This window comes from Coregonus clupeaformis, chromosome 20 (assembly GCF_020615455.1).
Source record: "Coregonus clupeaformis isolate EN_2021a chromosome 20, ASM2061545v1, whole genome shotgun sequence".
Classification (NCBI taxonomy): Eukaryota; Metazoa; Chordata; class Actinopteri; order Salmoniformes; family Salmonidae; genus Coregonus; species Coregonus clupeaformis.
In genome coordinates this window covers 47,380,751-47,397,243 of record NC_059211.1, presented here as the reverse complement: position 1 = coordinate 47,397,243, position 16,493 = coordinate 47,380,751, and the positions used below count along the sequence as shown (strand labels likewise).

General features: G+C 43.1%; 1 protein-coding gene across 1 annotated transcript in view; it reads right to left on the bottom strand.

Annotated features, from left to right (window-relative positions):
• LOC121533550 (DNA-directed RNA polymerase, mitochondrial) overlaps positions 1 to 16,493 on the bottom strand; it is a 106,799-nt gene that overhangs the window by 16,115 nt on the left and 74,191 nt on the right. The window contains exon 16 of the mRNA XM_041839596.2: positions 1,371 to 1,423. Within this exon, the coding sequence (XP_041695530.1) occupies positions 1,371 to 1,423 (53 nt within the window). The remainder of the gene's footprint in view (positions 1 to 1,370; positions 1,424 to 16,493) is intronic.

Genomic DNA, 16,493 nt, shown 5'->3' with positions numbered 1-16,493 from the left:
TGTATGTATACTATCTGTCGACAAAGTAATCCAATTATTAAACCAAATAAAGTGGCCTACATCGAAAATCAATGTGATTATTATCTCAGTGTAAACACATATCAATACATTTCAAACGTCTTCCTGGATGAATGCCTTCAGATCCGCTTCTGACAGCGCCATTCTGTCCCTGCCTCCTGCACCTGCCATCGGTGTCTCTCTCTCTCTCTCTCTCTCCAGACGGTCTCTTTCTTCCACCTGTACCGTGATGCCCAGGTCCCTCAGGGTCGGGATTGCATCCATCAAAAGTGCTGAAGGTCTTCAGTTGTGCTGGGTATGGGCACTTCGCTTTGATGTTTTTCCCTCTCAGCTGTTCGATCACTTCTCGGACTCGCATCCTTTTCTTCTGTAGGTCTGGGGAATAATCATGGTCAAAGTAGATTGTTTTCTCTTGAAATGTAACTTGCCTTTGCTCCCAGGCCTGGTGTAGAATAGTTTATTTGACAGTAAAGTCCAGAAACCGCACTATAATGGATATTTCCGGTGCTTCTGCATCTCTCGGCTTCGTAACCAGTGACCTGTGCGTTCTCTTGATTTTGATGTGCATATCCGGTGGTAGCTGTAGAGTGGTCTTCAGTAAGTTAATCACAAAGCTCATCATATAATTTCTTTCAACGCCTTCTGCTACCTGGTAGATCAACATTTTGTTACACCTCAGCCTATTTTCCAAGTCGTCACACACCGTGGCTCTGTCCTCACCTATCTCCTCTGGAATGTTTTGAACTGTCGTTATTTGTTGTTGTATCTACTTGACAAAGTCATTATTTAACTTCTCCTGCCACTTTGTTCAATATTTACCACTCTTAATATATAGTACTAGTTAGCTAGTTTTCCATTTGGGTCGCAGCTGCGTCTTCAAGCTGTTTTCCCGTTTATGACGTCACCGGAAACTCCCTATAGTCCACTGTTAATACAGTCCCAAAATGTTTTGCATGTCAGCAGTCAAGTTTTTAAGATATAGGATTTTCAAGAAGCAAAGTGTTACTTGCCACATCATCATCATGATGTGTTTGCTGTTGCTGAACGGATCAGGATGTGGCCAATCAAAAGTGGTAAACATGTCTTGATACTGTTTTTATACAGGGTGTGTAAGTCAAAGTATCTTAAGCAAGATGGAGAGCCTGGGGTTAGTGGAGAGAAAAAAGTGAACCCTGAGAAGATATGGTGGATGACAGGGTTGGGGTTGATTCCATCTAAATTCTAGTCAAGTTAGGAATGTAACAACTTTCCCCTATGGAGAAATTCCATGTCCAATGCAACTGACAGGAATTTAAATGGAATTGATCCCAACTCTGGTAGTGTTAGAAGGGTCTGGAGGGAGAGGAACTTACTCTTTAGAGTCGTGGGTGATCTGGAGACTCAGGTACTGCATGGTGGCCTTCAGCTGCAGGAGACATGAGGGGAAAAGGGAGGAGGACATGAGTGAGTCAGGTAGGTTTGATGATGTCATTTCACTCAATGAAATGGTGGAGGTTGGGAGAGGGGACACTGGATTAGTATTAGACATTCTGTAAACAAACACACAAAGCAAACAGGGTAAACGTCAACCACCCAAAGCAGTCCTTCTGTTAGACATTTCTAACTCATTGATGGAAGATCAAATGAATGTGGAATCCATTCTTATTGAAAGCCTCTGATTGACCTACAAGTGCTACCCATTGATTCCCAGCCCACCTACCACACAGAGGTGACAGAAATGACAATAGAACACAAGACATTAATGACTGGTAAAACCTGACTTGAGCTAACATACAAGTGTACTGTGACATGTTAACAAACAGTAACTGTCTCCTATGACAGTAGTTTCCAACCTGTGAGCAAATAAATAAAATAATAAGAGAAAAAATATGAATTGTCTTCCAAAAATAATAACAGTTGGGACCATCTTGATGTTAGAAACTGTTAAACAAACATCCATCTGTAATAATAGGCATTTCATATGTTACATTCATTGATAGAATTGACTAAATCTGTATGTAAAAAATGGTGGTCTTCAAGAGCTTTTGACAGTTATTTGGTGGTCAGCGGAAAGGAAAAGGTTGGGAACCGTAGCCCTAGAAGTAATCCTGACTAGTGCTCAATAGCTCAACAACAGCTATTGACAGAGCAGACACACTTACTATAGGTTCTGCCACAGAAGAGAGTTTGACCAGGCTGAGGTGAATAAATCACTTTGGCCCTGTAAGAGCAGTAAGGGAAGCCATTTTGTCACGTATGTGAGTGACTGCTCTACACATTGGCACCATCACTGTCACGCCCCAATCACATTACTGCTCAGATTGGTTTCTTCCTGTCACTTCCAAAGCCGCCTCGTCGCCCGCCCCGCACGCACGCACGCACGCGCCTGCCCACATCCACACACAGAGAGAGAGAGAGAAAAGCAGTAGAGGAGAGCGGTTCCCTGCTCAAGGTGACAGTGCACTGAGCCGGGACAGAGAGAGAAGACAGATAAACATGAGAGAGACAGGCAGCACACAGCTGAGAGGGACACCTGAAGTGCTGAGGATAGCTTGAGAGATTGAGCTTGGTTGGACTGAGTGTGGAACGTGTGTGTGTGCTGACCATGTGGTAAATTGAGATGCAGTCCTGTGGGTGGTCATCAATCACTATGATTTATGAATCTATTAGACCCCATTAATAGAATAACCACTTAATGCAGGAGAGATGAGAGAAAGAAAGAGAGGAGAGAGAGAGCGGGGGGTCAGAAAAAGTGAGCGAGAATGACAGTGTGAGAGAATAAGGGTCACTCACTAGTTATTCTGCCCTGCCATTCCTCTACAGCAGTGTTTCTTAATCCTGCTCCTGAGGATCCAAAGGGGTGAACATTTTTGTTTTTACTCTAGCACTACACACCTGATTCAAATAATCAACTCATCAAGCCTTTGTACCTGGGTCTGAGTGGAATCAGGTGTGTATAATTGGGAAGAAAAAGAAAAGTGCCCTTCTTCGGGTCCCCAGGAGCAGGATTAAGAAACACTGCTCTACAGAGACAGTAGGAATAAAGAACAGAACAGCGTTTTATACTCAGGCTGAAGGTGAAGAGAAGTATTTGTATTTATTATGGATCCCCATTAGCTGCTGACATGTGTGTATAGTGCGTATGTTATCGTATGTTTGTATGCATGTGTCTATGTTTGTGTTGCTTCACAGTACCCGCTGTTCCATAAACTGTATTTTTATCTGTTTTTTAAATCTAATTTTACTGCTGGCATGAGTTACTTGATGTGGAATAGAGTTCCATGTAGTCATGGCTCTATGTAGTACTGTGCGCCTCCCATAGTCTGTTCTTGACTTGGGGACTGTGAAGAGACCTCTGGTGGCATGTCTTGTGGGGTATGCTTGGGTGTCCGAGCTGTGTGCCAGTAGTTCAAACAGTTAGCTCGGTGCATTCAACATGTCAATACCTCCCACAAATACAAGTAGTGATAAAGTCAATCTCTCCTCCACTTTGAGCCAGGAGAGATTGACATGCATATTATTAATGTTAGCTCTCTGTGTACATCCAAGGGCCAGCCGTGCTGCCCTGTTCTGAGCCAATTGCAATTTTCCTAAGTCCCTCTTTGTGGCACCTGACCACACGACTGAACAATAGTCCAGGTGCGACAAAACTAGGGCCTGTGGGACCTGCCTTGTTGATAGTGCTGTTAAGAATGCAGAGCAGCGCTTTATTATAGACAGACTTCTCCCCATCCTAGCTATTGTAGTATCAATATGTTTTGACCATGACAGTTTACAATCCAGGGTTACTCCAAGCAATTTAGTCTCCTCAACTTGCTCAATTTCCACATTATTCATTACAATATTTAGTTGAGGTTTAGGGTATAGTAAATGATTTGTCCTAAATATTTCAAAAACTAAAAGCATTGTATTTGGGACTAACTTATTCCTTGCCACCCATTCTGAAACTAACTGCAGCTCTTTGCTAAGTGTTGCTGTCATTTCAGTTGCTGTGGAAGTTGACGTGTAGTGTTGAGTCATCACATACATAGACACACTGGCTTTACTCAAAGCCAGTGGCATGTCGTTAGTAAAGATTGAAAAAAGTAAGGGGCCTAGACAGCTGCCCTGGGGATTTCCTGATTCTACCTGGATTTTGTTGGAGAGGCTTCCATTAAAGAACACCCTCTGTGTTCTGTTAGACAGAGAACTCTTTATCCACAATATAGCAGGGGGTGTAAAGCCATAACACATACGTTTTTTCCAGCAACAGACTATGATCGATAACATCAAAAGCTGCACTGAAGTCTAATAAAACAGCCCCCACAATCTTTTTATCATCAATTTCTCTCAGCCAATCATCAGTCATTTGTGTCTGTGCTGTGCTTGTTGAATGTCCTTTCCTATAAGCGTGCTGAAAGTCTGTTGTCAATTTGTTTACTGTAAAATAGCATTTTATCTGGTCATACACAACAGGCTGATTGGTAGGCTATTTGAGCCAGTTAAGGGGGCTTTACTATTCTTAGGTAGGGGAATAACTTTTGCTTCCCTCCAGGCCTGAGGGCACACACTTTCTAGTAGGCTTAAATTGAAGATATGGCAAATAAGAGTGGCAATATCGTCCGCTATTATCATTAGTAATTTTCCATCCAAGTTGTCAGACCCTGGTGGCTTGTCATTTTTTCACCTCTTCCACATTTACTTTACGGAACTCAAAATTACAATTTGTTTGTCTTTCATAATTTGGTCAGATATACTTGGATGTGTGGTGTCAGCGGTTGTTGCTGGCATGTCATGCCTAAATTTGCTAATCTTGCCAATGAAAAAATAATTCAAGTAGTTGGCAATATCAGTGGGTTTTGTGATGAATGAGTCATCTGATTCAATGAATGATGGAGCAGAGTTTGCATTTTTGCCAAAAATGTCCTTTAAGGTGCTCCAAAGATTTTTACTATCATTCTTTATGTCATTTATCTTAGTTTCATTGTGTAGTTTCTTCTTATTTTTATTCAGTTTCTCAATTTGCAGTACGTTTGCCAAATCGGTTGTACAGCCAGACCTATTTGTCATCTCTTTTGCCTCATCCCTCTCAACCATACCATTTTTCAATTCCTCATCAATCCACGGGGATTTAACAGTTTTTACAGTGATTTTCTTAATGGGTGCATGCTTTTAGTAACTGGGATAAGCAATTTCATAAAATGTGTGAAGTGCAGCGTCTGGTTGCTCGTCATTACACACTACAGACCAACAAATATTCTTCACATCAACAACACAGGAATCACTACAAAACGTATTGTATTATACACAATATTAGGCCCAGCCTTTGGAAATTTGGTTTTCCTAGATATTGTAATCACTACATCCGATGGATTTGGATACTGCTTTCAAACAAATTTCTGCCGCATTAGTAAAGAGATGATCAATACATGTTGATGATTTCATTCCTGTACTGTTTGTAACTACCCTGGTAGGTTGATTGATAACCTGAACCAGGTTGCAGGCACTAGTTACAGTTTGAAGCTTTCTCTTGAGTGGGCAGCCTGATGAAAGCCAGTCAATATTTAAAATCACCCAGAAAGTATACCTCTCTATTGATATCACATACATTATCAAGCATTTCACACATGTTATCCAGATACTGACTGTTAGCACTTGGTGGTCTATAGCAGCTTCCCACCAGAATGGGCTTTAGGTGAGGCAGGTGAACCTGTAGCCATATTACTTCAACAGTATTTAACATGAGATCCTCTCTAAGCTTTACAGTAATGTGATTCTGAAAATAGACCGCAACACCTCCCCCGTTGGCATTTCTGTATTTTTTGTAAATGTTATAACCTTGTATTGCTACCACTGTATCATCACATGTATGATCTAAGTGAGTTTCAGAGATTGTCAGAATATGAATGTCATCTGTTACTAGCAAATTATTGATTTCATGAACCTTATTTTTCTTGCTCTACTGGGAAGCTTTGCAGAGGTAGACATACTCGGGTTATTTTTATTAGTGCAGGGTGAGCTGCACACAGTGGACTTCCTACTAGGGCACACCACCTCAGTGCTAACAGTATTACTCTCGTTCATAGGCATATGAGTACTGCATACAATAGCTGTAGGATCAGCAGAGGCATTCCAGGCAGTAAGAGGGACATAAATTCAGTTATTTACATTGTGTCTTCCAACGCCCCTAGGATAATGTACATTTGCTGAATCATTATGACAACTCAGCTACACAATGGTAGGGATTAAGTGAGCTGGACTTGGTCATTGATAAGTAATTGTCTCAACACAGCCTTGTAATGCTGTGAAAGGATCCAGGAAACCAAATGATTTGGGTGGATCCCATCCTCCTTATAATATGAGCTTTGTTTCCAGAAGGTATCAAAATTGTCAATAAATATTACACCCACAGAGCTGCAATAGTCTCGCAGCCAGTTATGGAGGCCAAAAAGTCTGCTGAACCATTCAATGCCACGATTTAGGGAGGGCAGAGGGCCAGATATTATGGGGCATTTGTTGGTGTCAAGTAGAGACCTAATCAGTTTTTTAAAATCCATCTACAGCTGTTCTGAGCTGCCCTTCATAATGTCATTTGACCCCACAAGTGATAAGACTAGCAGTGAATGGGAACCTCTACCCATAGATAGAACAACAGGCTCTCTACGACAGTAGAGTACCCTGATATACTGACATAAATAGATGTAAATGGAAAGGATGAACGTAAATGGAAAGGATCAGGTCATGGATGGGGAACTCCAGTCCTCGGGGGCCGGATTGGTGACACACTTTTGCCCCAGCCCCAGCTTACACATCTGACTCCAATAAACAACTAATCATGATCATTCATTTAGATTGCAATTAGTTTAAATCAGCTGTGTTTGCTAGGGATGGGGAAAAAGTGTGACAGCACTCCGGCCTCCGAGGACTGGAGTTGCCCATCCCTGGATCAGGTCATCATCATTGTAGCAGTATATCTCCTTCATCTAAGAAAGACCTCAGTTATGGGTCAAAATGATGCCCATCGAAGAAAATAGCATTTTGGGAGCTCGGAATCGAATAGGATTCACTGTTTGCACTCCTACATCTAGCCATGCCAAAGCAGCCAGGGCAGTCCTCCAATTGATACAGCCTGCCACCCTGGCAGTAGGCCTGTGTGATGAAAACATCTATCAACAACCAGACAAGACTAGCTTCAGACAGCAGACACTACTGCACATCACAGCACACTGAACATGAACACTGCTGGTTCTGGGAAAGAATGAATGAATGTCTGTCTATCTGACTCTCTGTCCGCCCGCCACAAGTGAAGAGAACCATTCATTTGTCTGGAACTCCTGACTAACTGAAGGCTCTCCAAATGAAGTGCTTTCACCGACACTGGTTCACTTATAAATAAATCATCAAAAGCACTGAGAACACTTAAAGACATGCTCCGGAACTTTGGCGACTACTAAGTATTTTTTAAACCTCCCGCTTTGGGCTAGATGTGTCAATGTGTAGTTCATACAAACATAATCTATGAGCAGAATTACTATTTTACCTCAATTAGCCACAAAATCCCTAGTTTGAAAACTGGAAGATGTGCTGCGCCACTTTCCCTACATTTCCCCTAACATTGGGCAGCCCCCTAGCAATTAGAGTTCTAGCCAATAAGCTTCAGCCCCTTGCCATTTGAGTGACAGCTAGCAAGATGAACACACAGCAGAGCGAGAGACAGAGCAATGACGTGGTGCACATATCTGCACATATGTGACTTAGTATGCAATTTTTGGGGACCAATTTTGGCTCGTGAGCGCTACTTTCGGAACTACTGGATAAAAAGTATACAAAAGTACTGGAGAATCTCTTAAAACACTAAAATCCATCACCCGGACTGTACTGTCGCTAACTGAATATGGTTAATTCATGTTTCCAGTTTAGAACCAGGGGAGAAAAGTGTCTGCAACTGCTTTCATGAATGGAAATGTGTTGCAAAAGCCTGTGTCCTATTCATTAGTGGAAACCGTAGCAAAACGTTTTGCAACAGAAAATAAGCATTTGTTATTGGACAGGTTCAGATAGTGCCGCCCTGTTTCTACCCGTTTTCTTCCATTTTGTGCTTAATGAATGCAACCCTGGTCAGTTCTTTATGTTAAATCAGGAATTAGGACTTCTGGAGATAAATCCAATCCCACAGAGACAGGCCTTCATGCAGGGTAGCAGATCTCTTGATTTACCCAGCTAGCTGCCTCCTCTCCTGTCAATGCCTCCAGGGCACATTGATTTATTACAGAAACAACCAAACAGGTTGAAAATAGACACACATAGACACACATGGCAATACATTCCCATCAGCATATGCCATGTAGTGAGATCTCATCCATCAGCCCTCTAGGAGGAGTTGGAAGGAAAGATGTGTCCATCACTGTGGCAGAAAGTCCTTCCGATCTCCCCAACATGTCCTTAGGGTGTAATTTAGGGAGAAAGGAAGAGGTAATGATGGCAGGATCTGGGGTTAACTCAACACACTACTCTATTCGTAGTCTAGCAGTTAGAGAGTTGGGCTAGTAACCGAAAGGTTGCTGGTTCGAATCCCCAAGCCTACTAGGTGAAAAATCTGTCAATGTGCCCTTGAGCAAGGCACTTAAACCTAATTATTCCTGTAAATCGCTCTGGATCAGAGCGTCTGCTAAATTACTTAAATGTATCTTCCATATCCTTATTGGGTTTGCATAAAAAAGGAAATAAAGGTTGACTTAGCGAAATGACGCTGCCACGAACAGAACTGCAGATATTGAGATGCAAGACATCACTCACAAATAAAATAAAATTGTATTTGTCACATGCGCCGAATACAACTTTATCATGAAATTAAATGCTTGCTTACGAGCCCATCCCAATGATGCAGAGTTTAAAAATAATACAATACTGAGTGTGTATACAGTGCATTCGGAAAGTATTCAGACCCCTTGACTTTTCAACATTTTGTTACGTTACAGCCTTATTCTAAAATGGATTACATTATTTTTTCCCCTCATCAATCTACACACAATACCCCATAATGACAAAGTGAAAACAGGTTTGTAGAAATGTTTGCACATTTATAAAAAATAAAAACAGAAATACCTTTTCATAAGTATTCAGACCCTTTGCTATGAGACTTGAAATTAAGCTCAGGTGCATCCTGTTTCCATTAAGATATATAACTTGATTGGAGTCCATCTGTGGTCAATTAAATTGATTGTACATGATTTGGAAAGGCACACACCTATCTATATAAGGTCCCACATTTAACAGTGCATGTCAGAGCAAAAACCAAGCCATGAGGTCGAAGGAATTGTCTGTAGAGCTCCAAGACAGGATTGTGTCGAGGCACAGATCTGGGGAAGGGTACCAAAAATATTCTGCAGTATTGAAGGTCCCCAGGAACACAGTGGCCTCCATCATTCTTAAATGGAAGAAGTTTGGAACCACCAAGACTCTTCCTAGAGCTGGCCGCCCGGCCAAACTGAGCAATTGGGGGGAGAAGGGCCTTGTTCAGGGAGGTGACCAAGAACCCGATGGTCACTCTGACAGAGCTCCAGATTTTCTCCTTCCAGAAGGACAACCATCTCTGCACCAATCAGGCCTTTATGGTGGAGTGGCCAGACAGAAGCCACTCTTCAGTAAAAGACACATGACAGCCCGCTTGTTGTTTGCCAAAAGTCACCTAAAGGACTCTGACCATTAGAAACAAGATTCTCTGGTCTGATGAAACCAAGATTGAACTCCTTGGCCTGAATGCCAAGCGTCACGTCTGGAAGAAACCTGGCACCATCCCTATGGTAAAGCATGGTGGTGGCAGCATCATGCTGTGGGGATGTTTTTCGGCAGCAGGGACTGGGAGACTAGTCAGGATAAAAGGGAAAGATGAACGGAGCAAAGTACAGAGAGATCCTTGATGAAAACCTGCTCCAGAGTGCTCAGGACCTCAGACTGGGGCGAATGTTCACCTTCCAACAGGACAACGACCCCAAGCACACAGCCAAGACAACGCAGGAGTGGCTTCGGGGACAAGTCTCAATGTCCTTGAGCAGCCCAACCAGAGCCCGGATTTGAACCCGGTCGAACATCTCTGGAGAGACCTGAAAATAGCTGTGCAGCGACGCTCCCCATCCAACTTGTAGCGTCATATCTAAGAAGACTCAAGGCTGTAATCGCTGCCAAAAGTGCATCAACAAAGTATTGAGTAAAGGGTCTGAATACTTATGTAAATGTAATATTTCCGTTTTTTTATTTGTAATACATTTGCAAACATTTCTAAAAACCTTTTTTTGCTTTGTCATTATGGGGTATTGTGTGTAGATTGATGAGAGAAAAAAACAACAATTTAATCAATTTTAGAATAAGGCTGTAACGTCAAAACATTTGGAAAAAGTAAAGGGATCTGAATACTTTCCGAATGCACTGAATATATAGTCTAGTGCGTGTGCGTAGGGTCAGTGGAAGACAAAGTCAGTGCAGATAGTTTGGGTACCATTAACTGACTATTTAGCAGTCTTATGGCTTGTGGGAAGAAGCTGTCTTGGAGCCTGTTGTTACGAGAGACGATGTTCCGGTACGGTTTGCTCACATCGGCCACGGAGAGTGAGATCACACAGTCATCCGGAAAAACAGGGTCTTTCACGCAAGGCACAGTGTGATATTCCTCGAAGCGAGCATAATAGACATTTAGCTTGTTTGGGAGTTCTGAGTCGCTGGGCAACTCACGGCTGGGTTTCCCTTTGTAATCTGTGATCGTGTGCAAGCCCTGCCACATATAATATTGCAGCTTTTCAAGTCTCTCTGATAGGAGACTCTCGAACGAAGCTCATCCATCTTATTCTTGAGTGACTGAACATTTGCCAATAGAATGGAGAGGAGCACCGTTCAGTTTTCTCTTCGCCTCAATTTTACCAGGACTCCACCTCGTCTCCCACGTCTACGCCTGCAGCGTTTTGGTAGCTCATGGAACAAAGAAATAGGGTGAACAGTGGAACAGCTGAGTCGTGGAACAGTGGAACAGCTGAGTCGTGGAACAGTGGAACAGCTGAGTCGTGGAACAGCTGTCGATCTGATGTCCAGAAGTGCATGGTGGTCATACTTTCTGTACCAAAAAAGTAAGATAAACACGATAAAAGTCACTAAATAGCAAAGTTGGGTTGGAACTCGTAAGATGTCGCCCTTTTCTGTGCACGGGTTCGCTTCACGCTCTTACAGCATGGGAGCCACGGGACCAAAACAGCGGAGAAGTTGAGCCTCGTGCTTCAACACTGTTAGTTGTTGCGGAAATTGACCCACAATGCTGTTTACTTTCTGTATATATGTCATATCGCTGAGTCTACCTTTAAAATCTTGATCATTGTAATTTTCCCTAGGAATGGATCTACACTATCTTTGAAGAGAGAGATTTTAATTGATGTCTAGATTTGTACACTATACCCACATCATTATATCTGCACCAGTTTTGCCGGCCTAGCCCAATCCTTAGCTCATGATGAATTTGCCCTTGATACAGTGCAACATTCTCTCAATGGAGAATAGTCCCAACTCACCTGAGAGTTACTCTATCAGACAGCACTAGATAAAACAGTCATCAGTATCAATGAAGAACCAGCATTGTGCCAGAAGGGGGAGGATTCTAATTCATCACATTACGACTCTGTTGTGGCACTTCCTACCACAACCATCATCAGTCCATGTCTAGCCCTGTCTCCAGCCCAATGAGCCAACCACTCTACGTTAACCTGAGCCTTCCTGGCCCCTCTATCTCTCTTTAACTCTCTACCTCGCTCTCCCCAGCTGTCACTCACTCACCTTATTGATCACTGTGGTCAGACAGTCCACAGATGAGATACAACACAATTATTCACCTCCCCCCTGGAGAGACCTACCATATTCCCACTGACCTTTTCCTCTCCTCCCCTCCATCCCTCCCTTCTCCCTCTTTTTCTCCCTCCCTCCGTTATCTCCAGGGTGCCCTTGAAACGCCAGCAGCATTTATTAGTTCACCCCAAAACCACGGGGAGTTGCTCGCTTTGGTTCTCGGGGAGCAAGGGAGAGGAGAAGTGGAGAAGTCGACATTTGGAAAAGTGCGGTATGATGGAATTAGAATGAGGAATAACTTATTCTGATTCTGTGTATGGTACAGTGCATATTCCACTAGCATACTCATCTTGACTACAGCAAGGGGTTAGGATTGGAAAGCAAATCTTAAGTAGGCCTCCACACAGCAGGCAAAATAGTGTGTCGAGAGACTGGAGAGTTCTAAACTCCAACAAAGTGCTCTTAATAGTGGGACCCCCGATCCTTTGGGTTTCCACCAGCAAGGTCAGGTGTAGCTGGCTTCCCTCTAGGGAAAAGACTCAAGGTTAATGGAAGGGTTTCAACTCAACATAGATCCACTGTCTGTCTCTCTGGGTAACAAAAGCATGGAGTAACACCATAATCTCCCAATCCACCACTCCTCTTCCCGGTGCCATGACTTCTCCGATTTCACTTGATACGTAACTCAGCCAGCGAGGGAGGAAAGGAAAAAAATCTTCACCCAGGCAAAAGTGACCCCTAATCTGATTAGTTGCCCACAATCCCGTTAGGCAGCCATATTGATGCATGTCCACGCTGCTCGCAGCTTTCTGCTGTCATTTCCTCCAACCTATCATCAGCACTGGGCCACCCTCCCTCCGCCACTGACTGATTAAGGCACGCTTCTCTCTCTTCTCCTCCTGCTGCTTATTTGCGTACTGGTTGTTCCGGGTGCTTCATCTTCTCCCATATCGTCTACTCTAATTAATGCTCCACAGAGTCCATTTATGAAAGGAAAAAAATATTGAATCAAGTATGGTGGAATATTAGGGAGAAAGGGTGACCTTTGTGGAAGTGAGTGTTTAATTTCTGTTGGCCCCATGATGCAAGTAGATGGAGAGGGAAGACTGCATATAATCTCTAGGGAATAGATGTATGTAGGGTATATAACATGAAGCAAGTGTGGGAATAATAGTGTAAGGGTGAGTTCCATTCGCCTTGGTGGTGTGTGTGGGTGTATGTTTGAGGATGTTATTACTTAAAAAGCAGACTATGATACACACATTCGCATCGACAGCTAAACATATGATTCACACTATCGAAACAAATCACGTCTACAGAGTTAGAGAGAGAGAGAGAGCCCTCCAGAGGCCTGCCATCTGTCCCCTCCACTCCCCAGCACCTGCTGATGAGGTGCTGCTAGCCCAACGCATCACCGCTGATTGATGCCACACTACCAGAACAGGCCGCACGCTGGGCTACCTGACAGACCTGCTTAGGATGTCTGTCTGCGCTCCGTTAGTGCTGAATGCCAGACACGTAAGCAGCACAGCACACACGGCTTTACACACACAAACGGGTCCACACAACTACACACACACAATTTTTCTACAGTTCTACTAAGCTATATGGAATTTTGCTTTTTGATTTTGAATTTTAAGACCCCTTTTAAGTATCAAAAACATATGTAAAATAATTAATGAAACTTGTTTTATTCGGCCTTACTGCTATTAGCCCATACAAATGCATTGAATAAAATATTCATTACATGGAACAACAGATAGTCCCCCCAAACAAATCTAAAGGAAGTTTGTTCTGAAGTGTCTGTCCTATATCTGAGAGATATAAGAAGATCCGGAAACATTCGTTTTTTTGTATTTAACCCCTTATTTTTGGCACTAAACAGTCTCTATACAGTGGGGAGAACAAGTTTTTGATACACTGTCGATTTTGCAGGTTTTCCTACTTACAAAGCATGTAGAGGTCTGTAATTTTTATCATAGGTACACTTCAACTGTGAGAGACGGAATCTAAAACAAAAATCCAGAAAATCACATTTTATGATTTTTAAGTAATTCATTTGCATTTTATTGCATGACATAAGTATTTGATACATCAGAAAAGCAGAACTTCATATTTGGTACAGAAACCTTTGTTTGCAATTACAGAGATCATACGTTTACTGTAGGTCTTGACCAGGTTTGCACACACTGCAGCAGGGATTTTGGCCCACTCCTCCATACAGACATTCTCCAGATCCTTCAGGTTTCGGGGCTGTCGCTGGGCAATACGGACTTTCAGCTCCCTCCAAAGATGTTCTATTGGGTTCAGGTCTGGAGACTGGCTAGGCCACTCCAGGACCTTGAGATGCTTCTTACGGAGCCACTCCTTAGTTGCTCTGGCTGTGTGTTTCGGGTCGTTGTCATGCTGGAAGACCCAGCCACGACCCATCTTCAATGCTCTTACTGAGGGAAGGAGGTTGTTGGCCAAGATCTCGCGATACATGGCCCCATCCATCCCATCCATCCTCCCCTCAATACGGTGCAGTCGTCCTGTCCCCTTTGCAGAAAAGCATCCCCAAAGAATGATGTTTCCACCTCCATGCTTCACGGTTGGGATGGTGTTCTTGGGGTTGTACTCATCCTTCTTCTTCCTCCAAACACGGCGAGTGGAGTTTAGACCAAAAAGCTATATTTTTGTCTCATCAGACCACATGACCTTCTCCCATTCCTCCTCTGGATCATCCAGATGGTCATTGGCAAACTTCAGACGGGCCTGGACATGCGCTGCCTTGAGCAGGGGGACCTTGCCTGCGCTGCAGGATTTTAATCCATGACGGCGTAGTGTGTTACTAATGGTTTTCTTTGAGACTGTGGTCCCAGCTCTCTTCAGGTCATTGACCAGGTCCTGCCGTGTAGTTCTGGGCTGATCCCTCACCTTCCTCATGATCATTGATGCCCCACGAGGTGAGATCTTGCATGGAGCCCCAGACCGAGGGTGATTGGCCGTCATCTTGAACTTCTTCCATTTTCTAATAATTGCGCCAACAGTTGTTGCCTTCTCACCAAGCTGCTTGCCTATTGTCCTGCAGCCCATCCCAGCCTTGTGCGGGTCTACAATTCTATCCCTGATGTCCTTACACAGCTCTCTGGTCTTGGCCATTGTGGAGAGGTTGGAGTCTGTTTGATTGAGTGTGTGGACAGGTGTCTTTTATACAGGTAACAATTTCAAACAGGTGCAGTTAATACAGGTAATGAGTGGAGAACAGGAGGGCTTCTTAATGAAAACTAACAGGTCTGTGAGAGCCGGTATTCTTACTGGTTGGTAGGTGATCAAATACTTATGTCATGCAATAAAATGCAAATTAATTACTTAAAAATCATACAATGTGATTTTCTGGATTTTTATGATGAAAATTACAGGCCTCTCTCATCTTTTTAAGTGGGAGAACTTGCACAATTGGTGGCTGACTAAATACTTTTTTCCCCCACTGTATTCCATTGAAAAAAATCAGCCGTTTCCAGCTACAATAGTCATATACAACATTAACAATGTCTACACTGTATTTCTGATCAATTTGATGTTATTTTAATGGACCAAAAAATTGCTTTTCTTTCAAAAACAAGTACATATCTAAGTGACCCCAAACTTGGGAACGGTAGTGTATATTTCTTCATTTTAAATTGTTATGTTTAGCTCACATAATATAATTGAAAAGTATACATTAAATGTGTCTGTAATAGAATAAAAGTGGCAAAACGAATGTAGACATTAATAAATGCATTTCTAAAGCTTCCAAAATATTTTTTACAATGGTGGGGGAGTGCAAAGATGGAGGCCTGGTGGCTTCAACACAGCACCCCCTTTCAGTCATCTAGTGTATATACAAATCTTTGGGTAGAACATTCCATACAAATGCACACACACACACACACACACACACACACACAACACCACACACAGATTGTTGGGGAAGACCACCTTTAGCTGAACCCAGGTTGGGCAGAGATGGTTCACATCAATGCACTGTATTATTATAATGAAGCCATAGACTTACAATAAGTGCAATTGCAAGTCCTAGAAGCTTTTCCATTTCAGGTACTGCACCTAAAAGCTTTTCAATCCCAAACCTTCCATTCAATGCACACTCAATACACTGACTGCACTACAATATATCCAAGAAAGGACATTGCATCTACTTAAGACATGGCACATCAATTAGAATCTCTGGCAGTTCTGAACACCTAATGTGAACTCCAGAGCTACTGTCTGTAGCCTTATACTCCAGTAGCAGAGGCGCTGCAGTAAATGTGTGCTGTGGTGTCCTGGCTATAAGAGGACTGTGGTGGTGCGGCTCTGAGGCGTTGTTTTGTCTTTAAGATTATTAATGGAATCCAGGCTGCTTCTGCATGAATCTGGCCAGGCACCGTGACATTATCAACCAGGGAACTGGAACCCCTACTGAGCAAATCCAGAGAGAGAGAGAGGGAGGGGTGGGGGGAGGAGAAAGATAAGAGCGAGATATAAAGACAGAAGCGAGAGCGCAAGTGCTAAAGAGAGGGAGCAGCATCACTGCTCTCAGTATATAAATAGCCCATCAATGGTCGGTAAAGGTGAAAGAGCGTGACACTCTAAATACAGAACCGCCGATGGATACAAATACAGGCAATTTATAGCATGTAAACGTGACTGGGCGTAGTAGGCTGTGGGGGGTA